General features: G+C 27.5%; 2 protein-coding genes across 2 annotated transcripts; both read left to right on the top strand.

The window, feature by feature from the left end:
- The first annotated feature begins 627 nt into the window (after positions 1-627).
- On the top strand, positions 628-2,016 carry LOC145832257 (equilibrative nucleobase transporter 1-like). The gene has a single exon (XM_082939577.1). It carries the CDS (start codon positions 628-630, stop codon positions 2,014-2,016), a length of 1,389 nt encoding a protein of 462 aa, XP_082795703.1.
- Positions 2,017-7,946: 5,930 nt separating this feature from the next.
- LOC145832726 (small ribosomal subunit protein uS10-like) lies at positions 7,947-12,569 on the top strand. The gene is made up of 3 exons (XM_082940049.1): positions 7,947-7,966; positions 8,978-9,091; positions 12,235-12,569. The coding sequence occupies exons 2-3, from the start codon at positions 8,999-9,001 to the stop codon at positions 12,490-12,492; spliced, it is 351 nt and encodes a 116-aa protein (XP_082796175.1). The 5' UTR covers positions 7,947-7,966; positions 8,978-8,998; the 3' UTR covers positions 12,493-12,569.
- Positions 12,570-16,679: the final 4,110 nt, after the last annotated feature.

The raw sequence follows: 16,679 nt of genomic DNA, 5'->3' as shown, positions 1-16,679 counted from the left end.
GCTTGAAGATCAAAAGGTTATTGTTTAAAAACTTAAAATTAAACTAGACTCTAGGTCTAGCGACAACATAATATTTAATTAGTCCTGGACAAGACCGAAAGGTTCTTCGTGCACCAGGTCTTAGGACTAAATATTTTGTCGTTCAATAAACTAATATAATTTCAAAGTTTCAAAGTCATACAATGTAAACCAGTCATTCAAATTTAGCTTCAATTTTTTTATTTATAGTTACGTCATAATATCTTTTTTTATAAATTTCATGTATGCATAAACACTTGTGTTCATTTAGTTTACATTTAACTTGTTTGCTAAAGAAGAACATGAAAGTATACTTCAATCAATATAATGAGTATAAAATAAAAACTTTGTCGACTTTTTTGAAGTATGATGGTTTTTATATTTAGCAAAACCATAAAAAGATTTTTCTGTTGTCATATCTAGTGATAGAATTTAAACTTGTGTTTATGAAATATAACTCTTTAGTTAAAAAAGTATTGTTAGACTTCATATTACTTTCAACGTAATCGTATCAGTTGAAACAATTCAGTTAAAATTATAGTTAATACAACTCAATCTTTTTTTACAGTTTGCACATGCTTGTTAGACTTATTGAAACAAAAACATAAAATGAAGCCACAGCAAGCGTGCACGTTGGTAATGGCGGTCGTCGAACAACTTCTCTACTGCGGAGTCATCAACGGGTGGACCGCCCTGGTGCCCGTTTTGATCAACGAAAAATACTTTTCCGAGCACTGCAACTCGACGAGCACCAACAAAACTTGCACTCAAAACTGCAACGCTGAATGCACCGACCAAACGGAATCGCTGAACCTGGTCTTCACCATCACGACCGCCATCGCTCCCGTCATAGCGGTCATGTCCGGCTGGGTGTTGGACAGGCTGGGCGGGTGGGTTCTGCGGACGGCGATGCTGGTCGTTGAGGCGTTAGGTTTCCTGCTGCTCAGCTTCAGCGGCAAGGACACCTCCCTGCTCTTGTTCTTCGCTTTCCCGCTGGTGACCATCGCCGGGGACGGTCTCTGCACGGCCAACTTGAAGGTTTGCAACTTGTTTTCCAGCAAAAAGTCCACGATAATAGCTTTTCTGTGCGGGTGCATCAGCACGTCTGCACTGACGTTTTTGGCCGTCAATAAAGTTTACTTTGGTTTGGGAGTTTCTTTTCGAAACATTTTTCTTTTTTTGGCGTTTGCCAGCGTAATTTTTCATCTCTACACTTTTCTTCTGACACCAAGACACCAGGCTCCAAATGATGCTTGTGATAACTACAGATACGGGTACAAGGAGCTCGGTTGTTTTAAATCGGAATACGAGAGTATAGAAAGCTCCAGTGAAGACGAAGAAAAACAAAAAGAAGAAGTTGAAAGTGTTTGGGTCAGTTTGAAATCGTTTTGTTTCTGGAGCAATGCGATCCACTACTGTGTCCTCAATTTTCTGCTAAACTATTTTTTGGGAGTTTTCAACTCCTGGATTTTGACTAAAGCGGAAAACGACCAGGTCGGTTTGTTCGTTTCGTTTGTCAACGTCACTGTGGCCATGGGAGCAATACTGTCCCCTCTGGCGGGCTCTTTGCTGGACTTTAACAAAAATGTATTGAACAAGAAGCACCCAGCAAAAGTGTCAAACATGCTCTCTTCGGCCATAAACAACCTGATATGCGACTTGTCGGTGATTTTCTTGTTCGTGTTCAGCCTGATCGACGACAGCGACCTCCAGTTTGTCACCATCTCCTTGAAGGTGTTGGCCAGGGCGTTCCTGTACTCCACATCGGCCAGCTTCATCAGCGACTGCTTCCCGAAAGATCACTTCGGCTTCCTCTACTCCCTGGTCAGTTGCCTGTCCGGGGTGGCCCTGTTCCTCCAGTACCCGGTCACTCTTCTGACGACGAGGCTGCTGGGCTCGTCGTTCGACGTGGTGTTCGCAGCGTTCCTGGTTCTCAGCGTGGCTTGCCTCATGCACCCTGCCATGCTGGTTTTGACTGCTAGGAAGAATAGTAATTAGAAAATTTTATGAAGTTTCTTTAATGTTTTGCAAGCAAACTGAGGTCTTAAGCTTAGTGTGTTAAAACTAACCTGTTTGATGAGTTTGTAGAATTAAATTGTTGAGAATATACACAAGTTTTCATAGAAAATTTTTTATAGGACTGTATATAAATATTTGCTTAGATTTTGTATAAACTATTTTACGTACTTTTCTTATAGGTTTTAATTATGTTTTCAAAACTTTATAGATAGAAAATTTTAATTTGTATAGTGTAAATGTTAATCATTCATCTTTTTTATCGAAAAGTAAAAAAAACATATTTTAAACTGATTTTAAGTTTAAACCATGAATACTTTTACTTAACCATTTTGCCTTTAACTTTTAAACTAAAATTTTCTGTCAAAAGTTTCAAACTATAAAAAATATAAAAGCACGTTACTGCACATAATTTTTTTATATTTTGAAATGTTAAGAGCTTTTATTTTCAAATGTTTTACAAATTTTATTAAACTCTGTTTGGATTATTGGTGTTTTTATTCTAGTATAATGTTTAGTAACCTTTATATGTACACTATAATGTTAATTAGAACTATTGTGATATATTTAAATAAACTTTTTTCATTTAATTAAAAAATTGTATGAGTTTAACTTTAGATATAATAAAACAAGTGTTTAAATAAATCTAATATAATAATAAAACTTATGTTAATGACCCGTATATTTTTGGTACAATTCATTACTTTTCAATTTTTATTGTACTGCGTTAAAATAACTTGTTTGTTTTACTTTTAAAGGCACAACTTGTACACAAAAACTTTTTATATGCTGCTTGAAAAATACTTTGATACTTTAAAAAATTAATAATACTTGAAGCATGTTTTTTTCTGATTTTAAGTATTGCATTTACATTGCAAATTTCTTGATAATATATTATAAACTTTATTTCAATAGTAGTTACTTGTTGAAAGTTGGTTGCATTTTTACATTAACATTCAATATAATAGTTTTTTTAAACAAATAACGCTAAATAAATTTAAATTATAATATTGCCTTTAGTTTATTTCAAAAGAAACTTTATTAACTTAAAGTAGCTTACTTTTATAAAACAAATTTAATTGTTTGATTTGTTTCATAATAATTAAATACATTTCCACTAAAACTTTGTTTATGTGAAATTTAAATCAGTTTTTCGGGTTAGACAGTAATCAACATTTTAAAACTCCTTTTAGATTTTTAGTTTTTGAATCTTTGCTAGAACCTTCGGATTTTCATTTAAACAACTTTCTATTTATCATAAAAGCATATTGTTTAACAGTGTGCTATTAATTTTTTCTAGTTTTTAAATGTTATTAATGCCAGATAAAAATGTTTTACAAAGTTAATAGTTATAACATATAAAAATAAATTAAAGATAAAATTCACATAAACTATAAGTAGTTTTTTTAAAGGGAGTTAGTTTGTTATCTCGGAATTTTAAGCTGATAACAATAAATTGTTTTCCTTTTCATTAATTTATTTCAAGTTCTATAGCTTTAAAATAACTGTAGTCGAAATTAAAAAAAATAGGGTTTTTTTAATGTTCTGTTGTTTACAGATGAACTTTTCAATGGTTATAAAAATAATTTATCTATGCTAATCAAAATAGTTATTAAAGTCTTTTTAGATGCTTAATATGGCTAGTTTGTATTATTTACTGTGGTTTTTTTTTTACATGTAAAGCTTTAAGTTTACTTCAAATCTTTTATAGACTGCTAACAATTCATTTCAGTTACTCAGTGTAACGTAGATTTATTTTTTGAAAAAATTTAGTTGAATATTAAACTTATATTATCTAATTCAAATGTAAACTATTTTCTTTAAAGCTATCACAGTTTTAATACTTACTAATCTTACTGTTTGAAAAAAAAAATTGGTTTTTAAAAACAACATACTTTCATTATAAATTAAAATGTAAAGTAAATTATCAAAAACTTTATACTTGAATTATTTATAGATTTAATATTCTTTTATATTATGATGATACTAGTGTTTTACAGGATTCAAACCCGGGACATTGCCAGATCTGACCATAACTTGCCAAGATTTTTATCTAACAAATATTTTTTTGAATAGTAGATTTGTTTCTGGTTGCTGTTGGGCCTGAATTTAAATAAAGCTAAGCCAATACAGATCTATAATTAAATTAAAGTTTTTATTAAATCTAGATTCTTGCAAGTTATTGCCACATCTGGCGTTTGTATCCTGTAGCAAATTTACCATTGAAGCTATAACGGTATACTGTGTAAATCAGGATTGTCAGAATTCCCAGAAATAAAGATTTCTGAATACTAATAAATGTTTTTTTTTTCTCAAGTAATTTGTGGCAGTATTTTCATAGTCAGTTTTGCAACTATTCTGCAAACCTAAATTACAGTTTAACAAAGTTTTAATTGATTTTTCGTTTGAAAGCAGAACCCTTTTAAATTTAGTGGCTCTAGTTTTTTTTTTGTACTCTATTCGTTAAGATAAGAAACTTGATGGTATAAATGTAAGATAACATCATTAGCCGCTTGATATAAAAGACTCAAGCTATGAAAAACTTACTGTAGACAATTAAATAATTTCAATAGCTGACAGTTAAGAACTTAAAATAGTTTAACAAGTGTTTTATAATCGTTTTGAACAACTAGATAAGTTTTAAAATGATAATATTAAACCAAAACTTGTTTTTATCACATTTTTTTCTACGTTTTTTTAATTATTATTTACAGTTGTTTTTTATGTTACAATACATATTCTAAAAAAGTTTTCAAAACGGTTAAACATAGAAGCTTTTTTACAATTTTAAAAAAAGAGTTTGCATTAAAAATATACTTCTAGCCAAAGCCATGTTTAAATATACATACAGTTTGCAGAGTTTTAAAAGTACAGCCTCAATAAGGAAGATAGTCTTAATTAAAAAATAACAATAAAATCTTAAAGTTTTCAACAGCTATCTTTTACGAGTAGGAGTCTAATATGCACGAAGACGCTTTTGCACGAAGACATTTTTGCACGGGTTGAAGAAATTTGAGTATTATCTTTTTTTTTTACTATCACTATTACCCCTTACCCTAAATCGATTTTCTTATTAATTTTTTAACTTTCTTTTTTTTTTATTACTAAACTTTTTTACGTATATCTTATTTTTTGTTTTATCACTATTACCCCATACCCTCGGTCGGTATCTTAATTTTTTTATTATTTACTGTTACCCCTAACCTTTACCCTCGGTCGGTAACTTTTTTTTTCATTGATTAATTTTTTATTCTTGTTTGTTTTACTTTTTTTCGTTTGTTTTTTTATTTTTTGTTCGTTTTATTTCAATTGTTTTTTTTACTCTCGTGCAAAAATTACTCTTTGTGAAAAAATGAACCTCCAAGAAAAAGTGTCTTCGTGCGAAAATGTCCCTACTTACAAAAAAGTCTTCGTGCAAAAGTGTCCTTTCGTGCATATTTGACCCTCCACGCAAAAATGTCTTCGTGCATATTAGACCCGTTCCCATCTCTTATGTATTGTTTTAAAAAGCGCAATAGCAGGTTTATATTTATGAGGTGTTTAAAAAGACTACTTATTTCTTAAACATGTTCTACAAATATTTTATAATATAAAAATTTAATATTCTGAATATTTTTCAATTTACATCCAATCTAGTAATTTTGTTTTTAAAATAAACAAACAAATCGAAAAACTTTAGTTAAACTCTTCTTAAATATATGCTTTAATTTATTAGATAAAGATAAAATATATGAATAAATAAAATATCTGTTGATGCTTTTACTTATAAGTAACTAAAAGTATAAAAAACTACTTCAATTAAAACTATATAAAAAAAATTCTAATAGTAAAATTAATTGTTTGCAAATTTGAGACTAGAATAAAAAGTTAAAAGTAAACAACTTTTTTATTCAATAAATCAGCACTAAATATAAAAAATGATTTATGTTTTATAAGTATTTTAAAACCAAATAACGAAAAACTTTAATTTATCTAAAAATAGTTAATTTCTACTTATGTCCTGGACATGACGTTAAACTGTTTTGGTGTGCAATTCGATAACCGAAGTATTTTTTCCTACACCAGGTCCTTAGAACAAACTTTTTGAGCGTATTTTTTTATTGTTCAATAAACAATAATACTAATAGATTCTAATAAATTTTCATTAGAAAAAATGTCTAATAGTAATTAATTATTACTAATCATAATAGTTACTAATTAAAGAGGAAGACAAAATTTCATACATACAATATTAAAAGCTTAATAAGAAAAGAAACACATATTAAAAACAAATTCTTATGGCATAAGCCTTATATACCTAATTCATTAGCATAAACTTTTTTAAGCTAAGAAAGAACCACCGTTATACATAGAAACGGGTCTAATATGAACGTGGACATTTTTGCACGAAGGGTCAAATATGCATGAAGGGACACTTTTGCACGAAGATAATTTTTCCACGGAGGGTCACTTTTGCACAAAGGGTCATATTTGCACTAGAGTAAAAAATGTAACTTGAAGTAGAATAAACAAAAATTGTAAATAAAAAAAATTATCGACCGAAGGTAAAGTTTAGAGATAACAGTAATTGTAAAAATAAAATACAATAAGGAATAAAAAACAAAGCAAAAAAAAACTAGAGAAAAAAAAATCAAAAAAAGTAAAATATATACCAACGAGATTAAGGGTTAGCTTAGGGGTAACACTGGTAGAATAAAGAATTATAAAAGTATACCTTATAAAACTTATTAATCAAAAACATAAACTATAAAAAGAAAAAAATGAAAATAGTTAATTACAAAATGACAAAAAAAAAATATTCGCCTAGGGTAAGGGGTAATAAAGATAGTACATAAATAACAAAAAATTAAAGTAAAAAAAAAAAAAAATTAACCCGTGCGAAATTGACGCCGTGCAAAAGTGTCTTTGTTCAAAAGCGTCTTCGTGCATATTTGACCCTTCAGCAAAAGTGTCCCTTTGCCCATATTAGACTCCTGTCTCCTACCTACAGAGTCCTACATACCTGTCATAATACATACCTTTACTTAAAAATGGACAAAATTGCTAGATTTTTATCGAAGCGTTTGTTCATGTATAACGGTTCTACTTTAAATATATAGTTAGGAGAAATTGCCAGAACGAACTAAAAATATTTTGTTCTGGCAACTGCCAGCTAATTCGATTACGGATAATTAGAATACAAACGAGATAATAAAAATAGCAAGGTTCTTAGTAATATTACTTTTTATATAAAGTTTTTTCTAAATTATAATTCAATATATGTATACATTTTATAGTTTTACGTGCTATATAGTTTATCTAATGACAAAAAATACGCTCAAAATATGAAATTGTTCTATGACTATTAAAATTTTAAGTTTAGTTTAATCAATACAAACTTAAGATAAATGATGACAATAGTTTCTGGTTTTAGAAAAGTATGTACTTATTTTTAATATAAAACTAATAAAAAGTGCTCTTGTAAAAACTAAATATTTTGTCAAACGACTAGCACAAAACTAAAATAACTTATTTTTATATAAATTAAAGAAGTCTTTTTAACATCCATTTAAGTTTTTGATGTTTTTATTATATTTTGTACCGTCTTAGACTACTAAAACTAAGTAAGACAAAAGTCTCCAAATTCTATGTTTAAAACTTCAGTTAAACTTGTTACTAAAGTTGCCTGAAAACAATTAGTTTTAAAATTTTCTATTAATTTTTCAAAAAATGCTTAGCTTTGGTTTCTTTTAAAAAAACTGAAGAAAAAAAAACGTTTGTGTTAACAGCTACAATTAGTGAAATTGTATTTCAGGCAAACATGGTTCTTGCTTGTTTATATAGTTTTTCAAAATATTAGACCCTGGTTGTTTTCAAAAATGGCTTTTTTTAGTAAAATTTTTTCTGATCATGTTAAAAAATTTCTTCCTTCACTCTAGCCTTTGGATACAAGGTAATTGAGTTTACAATTTATTATGAGTTTTAATATCTGATAAGTTTTTCTTTTCTATATAGTTGTATTAAAACATTTACATTACTGTATTAGTTTGTTATCACTAAAATATTTTATATTGTTAAATTACCAAAAGGGTTTGTGGATCAAGTATAAAAGTTTTCTTGCAACTGTGTGTGGTTCTTATGTTATAGTTTGTTACAATAAACTATATAAATGTATCATCTTTCCCTCATAATCTTAGTTTATCTATTAAAAGCTCACTAAATAAATCCAACTGTCAGTGTTCTGAAAATCTTGTCATTAATAAAATAACACTCAACTAAATAAATTAAATATACAATATTAATATATATATATGTAGGCTCTGAATTTGTTAGTTTTATCTTCTTAATACTCATGAATAATAAAGACAATTATCAATAATAAATGTTATAATAATTATTGTTTTTATTAATTTTATTTGTTCATGCATATGCCTTACTGTATCCAGTTTTGCTTTGTTTTAAGTTTGCTTTATTTTAAAGTTAGAAACTAATTGGCACCAGCTGATACTTAGTAAACAAATGATCAAACTTTTGATTTTCCAAAATATAATGTTGATAAACAATAACTAAATTCATAATTTTTACCAGAGTTTTTATTATAAAAATAAAAAAATGTAGCTACTAAATTAAGGTATTGTATTTAAATTTGTGTGAATTAAATAAAAACTAGTTTTATTGAAGCAAACCTTATATTTCCTTTTCAAATTTTACAATATGTCAGTTATTATATGAGTTTATTATAGGTTAAAATATATTTACATTAACTACCAACCTATCTCACTATGAAAACTAGTTTTTTTAAAAGCATTTAATTAACATTAAAAGTGTAAACAGTTGGTATCAGAATATTATCCAACCAGTAATCACATATATTCAAAAAATACTTAAGCTAAACTTACTGTAAAAGTATACTTGCTATATAAATGTTCAATAGCTCATTCTAACACTTGCACACTATTCTTAGCGTCAGTTTTGGAAAGTAACAATGGATTACACTAAAGATTTCAACGACCAAGAACAGCCCACCCACAAAATCAGGATCACCCTCACCTCCAAGGATGTCAAACTTGTTGAGAAGGTTTGTTTCAGTAACTATTGAGTTAACTTTAAATTTATAAAACTCATAATCATTAGTATATATTTAAAACTGGTCTCTTTTTAAAAACCTCTATAGCTTTTGAGTGCATACTTAAATTTTAAGATGTATCAAATTGTATTTATTTTTTAAATTTAAACCTAAAAAACTGGGTTTCCAAAATTTTAGTTTTGATAGATTTAAAAAAATAAGGCTACATGAGATTTAATGTTTTTTTAGTTGATCAATTTGAATTATTTAAAAATTGCAAACAGCTGCTATTTGATTTTTTTTTCTTATGAAAGTGTTATTGAAGTAAAAAAATCTTTAAAAGCTGTCTTAAATAAAACCTTACATTCCTAATTAATTATAGACTTAAGTAATCCTTGTTTTGTTTCAAATACATTGCTAAGATAAATTTTAAAGCATTATATAATAACTTCACTCACTAATATTTGTACATATGTATGTATATAGTGAGTGATTATATACACTTTTTTTTAAATATTTACAATAATTTCAGTTGATTTTTGTTTATGTGTCTAATATGTTTTGTTTATACTGAAAATTTAGACTGTTTTAAATTAATTCTTCAAAATGTTAATTGGTTTTTGTCTCTATAATTTGTTCACGAATGCACAATGAATTTTAAACAAACAAGTTTAAACATTTTTTTGTAGTAAAACTCAATTTTAATATCTTTTTTATGTAAATAAAACTGCATTATAAAATCTTCATTGTTACAACATCTTTTTACAAATATTACCACATTACTAAATTTTATATAATGAATTTCATATTATCAGCAATAAACTATGAAGACCTTATGTTCAATATTTTTATAAAAATTAGCATTGGCCCTTCAGCTAAATTTAAAAAATTTAGTTTACCATCAAACAAATTTAAAACTTTGTCTCATTCTTAAAAGGTAAAAATGTTCCATACAATCATAAAGAGAATAATTGTTCATTGCCAAATCCTTCAAAATTAATAAAAATAGCTAAAAATTTATTATCTTCACTTCTAAAGCATTTGACCTTAACTTTGTAGGGAATCATACTTTCACTATAACTAAAAAGGTTAATTTAAGGAATTAATTTATGACCAGGAGCAGATTTATAAAAATATCTAACATAGTTTTCTGGCTAAATTTTTAATTGTTTCAATGAAGTATGTTAAAAGTTATCTATTTAAAAACAAAGATGTATAGATGACAAACTTAATCAATGTCGATTTTATAGGAAGTTTAAAATTAACAAAAATAAGTTTTTAAGTAAAGAAACTCAAATTTTTAAGAAAATTATTACATTTCGAAAAAGTACTTTTAACTAAAAAAAGTGAGTAAATTACTTAATTAAATTTTTCTAACTTGCTACTAAATGATTACTTGAGTTAATTTTAATCTATAAAAGGTCTTGGAGAATGATCGTAATTTTTAAAATAAAAATTGTCTTTTTTCATTTTTTAAACTTGTCTTTCCTTAAGGAACCCTATTTAATAAGAGGCAAATGCCTTAGCTCAATATTTTTTTGTAAAACATTTGAACAATGTATGCTGGTGTAAGGTGAGAATAATTGACCTAAATCAATCTTAAAGTTTCTTGAATTATTCAACATATTCAAAGTTTTATTTGCCACTTTACCTAATATCAGTGATTTTTATGATATGCACAAGATTTTTAGTGAGAACATAGTTTTTGTGTTAACAAAACTTGATTAGGGATGCTCAAACTTTTTTAAAAGCACAAAAAATGTTTTAAAATATATTTATAGTTTTGGGTTTAATTTAGACTTTAAAAGTTATTATTGTATGTAATTTTACTACAATTTCAGCCACTTGATTTGTTATAAGTTACTTCTTGAGTTTGTAATATAAAGTTAAGAAAAATCCAATAGCAGTGCAACACATAGTCCAATATTTACAACACATTTTTTGTAGTTTAACATGCACAGAGTTGAAGACCACTGAAGAACACATTTAAAAAATTCTTATTCCATGAATGATTTAAGAATCTCACTGAACAAATAGCAGGGTGGCCACTAAACCTGGAATCCTGCAAAAACCTGGAACACCAAAATTTAGGCTAAACTGAAGAACCTATAATTTGAGAAATTAAAAAAAACTTGAATTTTGAACAAAAATCATTAAAAAACTAGGAATTTTAAGCAATTTTAAAGAGTTAAGTAGTCTAATTAAATATCACTAAAAATCTATCACACAGATAAAAAATATGTCATCAAAATTTATATTTTGTATAAAAAAACATTTAAAGTAGCTTAACATTATCTTTTCAATGTTGTTATTCTACTTAACACAGTTTCAATGTTTAACTTTATTAAAACTAATGTGTACTTTTAAAAACCAGAAAAAAAATTCCGAAAACCTCAATAACCTGTGAGCACCCTGATTTAGTATCAAGACAGTTTTAAGTTTTTTAAAATATCAAGATTTCTCAGGCTAGTGGGTCATGTGAAAAAAGTTGCTCTTTTTAAATCTTAATGATGTTTACTTGTTCCATTTTTAATATTTTGATATTTTATTACACACTTTGTTAAAAAATTGCTATTATTATTTATGAAAAGTTTAATTATGCAAAAAATGACTTTAGGACTTCATAGGAGTAATAAACTTGTATTGATCCTGTAGCCAGAACAATAAATATAACTTGTGTTATAAACACCAATGTTATACAAAGTTCTTTAACAAAAGCCAGGATAATCTTAAAAAGATTTTAAGCTCTAATTTTCAATGCAACTTTTTCTTAATTATTTAACAACAGTTGAACTGAAAGCAAATTTTGTTCAAAAGACATGCAGACACCATTTAATTTAAGTGAATGACAAAATTTAAAAGTTTAGTAGGTCTTTGACATTTGATCATTATTTAAATAGTATATAGCATCTGAAAAATTACAGGAATATGCACAAAATATAATTTTAATAACACTCAATAAGTAATATTTTAATGGCTTGATAAGTTATGAATTGACTTTAGTTTTGTGTGTCAAAAATAGTGACCACTTTGTGTAAATTTAAATATATGCGAAACTTGATTGTCACAGATTTTGTACCAAAAATTCTGAAACTAATTCTATCTGTGTAATAAATAAACTATACCATAATATTTAATCGCTATATTTTCACCAGGTGTGTGCTGAGCTGAAAAAAGGTGCCATCGACAAGAACATCAACGTCAAGGGACCAATCAGGATGCCCACCAGGACCCTCAGGATCACCACCAGGAAAACCCCCTGCGGTGAAGGTTCAAAGACCTGGGATCACTACCAGATGAGAATCCACAAGAGGCTCATCGACTTGAGATCGTCATCCGAAATCGTCAAGCAGATCACTTCCATCGTGATCGAGCCAGGCGTAGACGTTGAGGTCACCATCGCCGACGAATAAACAAAATATTGACATGTCACTTGTTTTAAATTTTGTTTTAGACGAATAAATTAGAAATAAATTATGTTCCATAAATATTTATTTTGTGTGTTTTATGTTGAAGCTAAATTTCTGCAAGATTTTATAATATTATTGAGGATAACTCAAGTGTGCAAAATAATAAGCCGATTGTAATTTACACAATATCTGATCTATCAATTAAACTATAGCCGCTTGTCTATAGAAAGTTTTAGCAATTTAACTGTCTTTTCAACTTAATCAAAGAGATTTGAACTGTATTTATATATTATCAAACTATCTTTTTTACTTTAAGGCTTTTGTAGTAAACTGAAAATTAGTTTTTGGTTCATAGAAAATAGTTTTCTAAGTTAACCATCCTTTGTACGCATTTTGTTTAAGGAACAGTATCCATGTAAAGTGCGAAGTCTGAACGCTTCATCTGACCAATTGGATTCAAAACAACGTTTGATATTACAGGGTTGCCCAAAAAACCTAGAACCCTGGAAAAACTTGTTTGACAATTTAGGCTAAGGAACCTGGAATTAAAGAAATTTTGAACAAAAATAACTACACAATCTTGATTTTTAAACAACTTAAATATTAAGTATCAATATTTATATTTAACACAAATTCTTTCGTAAAGACGAACGTTTTATAAAGAACATTTAAAGAAGCCTCAAAATATCTTTTCAGTGTCGCACTATTATTTTACCTTGAAATAATTTTTAGGTGGCCACTACACCTGGAATTTCGAAGTGGCCCTCTCATTAAGATTTTTTTATTCATTAAGCCCCTTATTTTATATGCCCCTTATAAAAACTTAGAGATTATTTGCTAAAAACATTAATTAAACCTTTTTTTTTATACAACGATTGTTCTTAATATATTTTAATATAAAAAATTAATATAAAGATTTAGCACAATATAGTAATTTTATAAACAAAGAATCTTTTGCATGGTAGTTAAATAAAAGTACGTAATGAAAAATAATTATAAACTACTAATACATTCTGTTTCAAAACCAAATAATGTTTAATTTATGTAAATTTGAGTTAGTATATTATATGTAAACTTGGAGATATGTTGGTTACCTAATCATTGAAATTCTTACATGAATATCTTATAGGACAACTAAGTCATCAACTAAAGAATATTTGAAAAAATAAAGCCGAAATTTCATTGAGAAAAGTGTAAGTAGGTTTTAATTAACCTAGATCGCATTTTACAAATTTATATATTCATTACCCAATCAAGTTTTTCCTTTTTTAATTAAATTATCCGAATTTGATTAGTCGTGTACCAAAATTGAATTGTCAAGACCGGGTTTTTTTTATTATAATTACCGATTGGACTAATGCTAAGAAAATTACTAGCAACTTTTGACCCATACACAAAGTTATGATTTTAATTTGTAATAATGGAAATGGCATGTCTTATGAAACTATGAGAATGATAGTTTTTATGGGTAAATTCATGAAAATATTGTACTAAACATTACAAGGTCGCAAATTGTGGCCCATTAAAATGGTAAAAGTCTAGCCCGCGTCCATACTTTTTGTTAGATGGGATGCGGGCCATGAAAGATCTGTAGAAAATTTTTTTAGTAACTTAACAAAGAACTTTATGATTTAAAGAGAGCAAATTAAAAGTTAAAGGAAAATTTAAAGCTAACACTAGGTGTTTTGGCTACATAAAAACTACGACTGCGCAGTAGATAATTAAGAATAACTAATAATCTCGCTATAGATATCACATTCCTCCTTAATGGAAAGGAGTTAATGCTTGATAAAATGTTAATATTAGTTTTTTGAGCATTAGGTTAGTTTATTAATTTTAAAACATAGAACAGCTTTTGAAAGTCCGCAGGCTAAACGCTAATCGCTATATACATTTGGCCAAAAACGGATTCTAAAACATCAATAACTCAAGTTCTTCTAAAAGCTTGCAATTATGCTCTATTTAATTATTGAAGGATTTTACTATAACAAATTTAACACATTTTTTGTTTCAAATAGATCATGGCTCATATGAAATAAACTTGGCTTTAATAAATTGGTTCAATTTTTTCAAACAAATATGGCTCACGGAAGATCTTTTAACATACAGTGCTTTCGGTGATCAAACTATTCTTATGAAGTTTAGTGAAAATGACTTATAAAAGACTGCAGCCCCGATATAGAGTACATTACGTCTAAACTAATTTCAAAATGGAAATAATAAAGCACAATCACTTTATGATGTTTTGTTTCCAAGTTAGTTCCAGTCCTTTGAATTTTTTATAAAATTGAGTTTTACTCAGTAAAAAATTAACAAAAATTATTTGTACTCTTTCAATTACGCATGTCAAAACATTATTTTTTTTAAAACACACTTCTAATGAAAAAAATACTACTCAACTTAAGAAGTGTTAAAGCACACTGAGAATGAAAAGGACAGGTCAAGCGTCGATTGAATTTACCTGTGACTAAAATATAGAACAAAAGTTGTACAGTTAGATTGATTTCTTGTTTTCAAAAGCGGTTTGTTTGTGATTTTGATATTTTACAAACTAACAAAGTTTAAACCGAGCCATTTTTTGCTATTTTCAGCTCCAAATTCTTTATAAGTTTCGTGTAAAAATGGGTTCCAAAATTACATAAAAGAACCATTTATAACTATTTTTTAGGTGCTAGACTACTTGAAATTTGACAATTCAAGTTTTTACAAAAAACATAGTAATATATATTCGAAAGAAATTAAAAAAGGGTTGTAACTTTATTATTTATTTATAACCTCTTTTTTTATTTTGAAAAAGAAAAAAACAATAATGAGATATTGTTAAAATAACTTTTAAAATACTGTAAATTTTAGTAACTTTAGAAATTCTTTTCTAACAAATATTTTTCTGCAATTTTTTTTTGTACTGTCATAATCTTTTTAGTTAGATCTACAACCATTTTTTTATTTTTAAATTATATTCCTTATGAGATATGGCCTCTTAAGCAGTTTTTTAAGAATTTGAAATTTCAGAGTTTGAGTTTTCCGGAATTGAACCGTCATGTAACCCTACTCTTTTACCATTACAACTGAGCTACAGATGTTAGAAAAAAAGAATAAAAAAGAAAATAAAAATTTTAAAAGGCTTCAAGTTATTTTTCATAAAAGCCTGAAAAACCTGTGAGTATAGACAAAATGTTTTATAAATTTATTTTTACTTTCCTACAACATGTGGTTTAGCCTGAATAAAAACTCAAGTTCCTGACTTGTTTTCGAGTCGTATGGCCCTCAATATATTCCTAAATATCATTGAAATAACCTTAAGTTTTTGAATGATAAATAAACAAACTCAAAGAACAAATAATTACCAAAACACTTGAATTTTCAGAACTAGTAATCTTATTTAAAGAACAGTATACCATATCTAAAAAATGGATAAACCTCAACTTAGCTATCTTCTAAGACACTAGAAAAACTTGTTTTATTAATCTATCAAAAACACTTGGTTTTATTTTAATGTTACCAAAAAGTCGATGGCCGCTTGCCATTTCACTATGTAACAGTAAACTGGCTGATATAGATACTAGTAGAATGCTATATGAAAATGCTCAACTTTTGTTTTTCTAATTTAACAAGTTGTTTGTTAACTCTTTAAATAAAATTCAAAAACTTAAACAAATGATAAACACTTTCTTTTAGTTTTCCACTATCAAAAGTAACTTTTAGAATATTTTACTGTACAAGACAAACATGTCTCTGTTGAAAGGTAGTTATAAAACAGAAATAACCTACATACTTTATTTGTCTGGTCTTTTAAACGTAAATATTTAAATGAAAAAAAAATGTTTTAAATGATAAAAAACAACTCTGTTAAGAATAATTGTTTTATTCAAGTTGCAGTAGCAGTTATGTCACTATAAGTCGTTAACTACAGTAGGATGTAGCATTACCTACTGCTAGGCAAAATAATAAAGTTTTTGCATTTTATACAAAAAAAGTACTCCGTCGTTCAAAGAGTATATAAGTTAATTTAGTTTTTTTTTTTTGGGTTCGTTGTGGTATTAGGAAACCTTAGTAATCAAAATGGGGTTTAAGAGTTATAGGTAAACCATACATAAGTGATGAATCGAAAGAATTCGACGACTTTTAGTAACATTAGTTTAAAAGTAAATTAGGAACTAAAAACTAGGTGAAATTTAAGTGTCGAAAAA

Source organism: Thalia democratica, chromosome 3 (genome assembly GCF_965202585.1).
Source record: "Thalia democratica chromosome 3, ktThaDemo2.hap1.1, whole genome shotgun sequence".
In the NCBI taxonomy this organism is placed as follows: domain Eukaryota; kingdom Metazoa; phylum Chordata; class Thaliacea; order Salpida; family Salpidae; genus Thalia; species Thalia democratica.
This window is presented reverse-complemented; position numbering and strand designations above follow the sequence as displayed.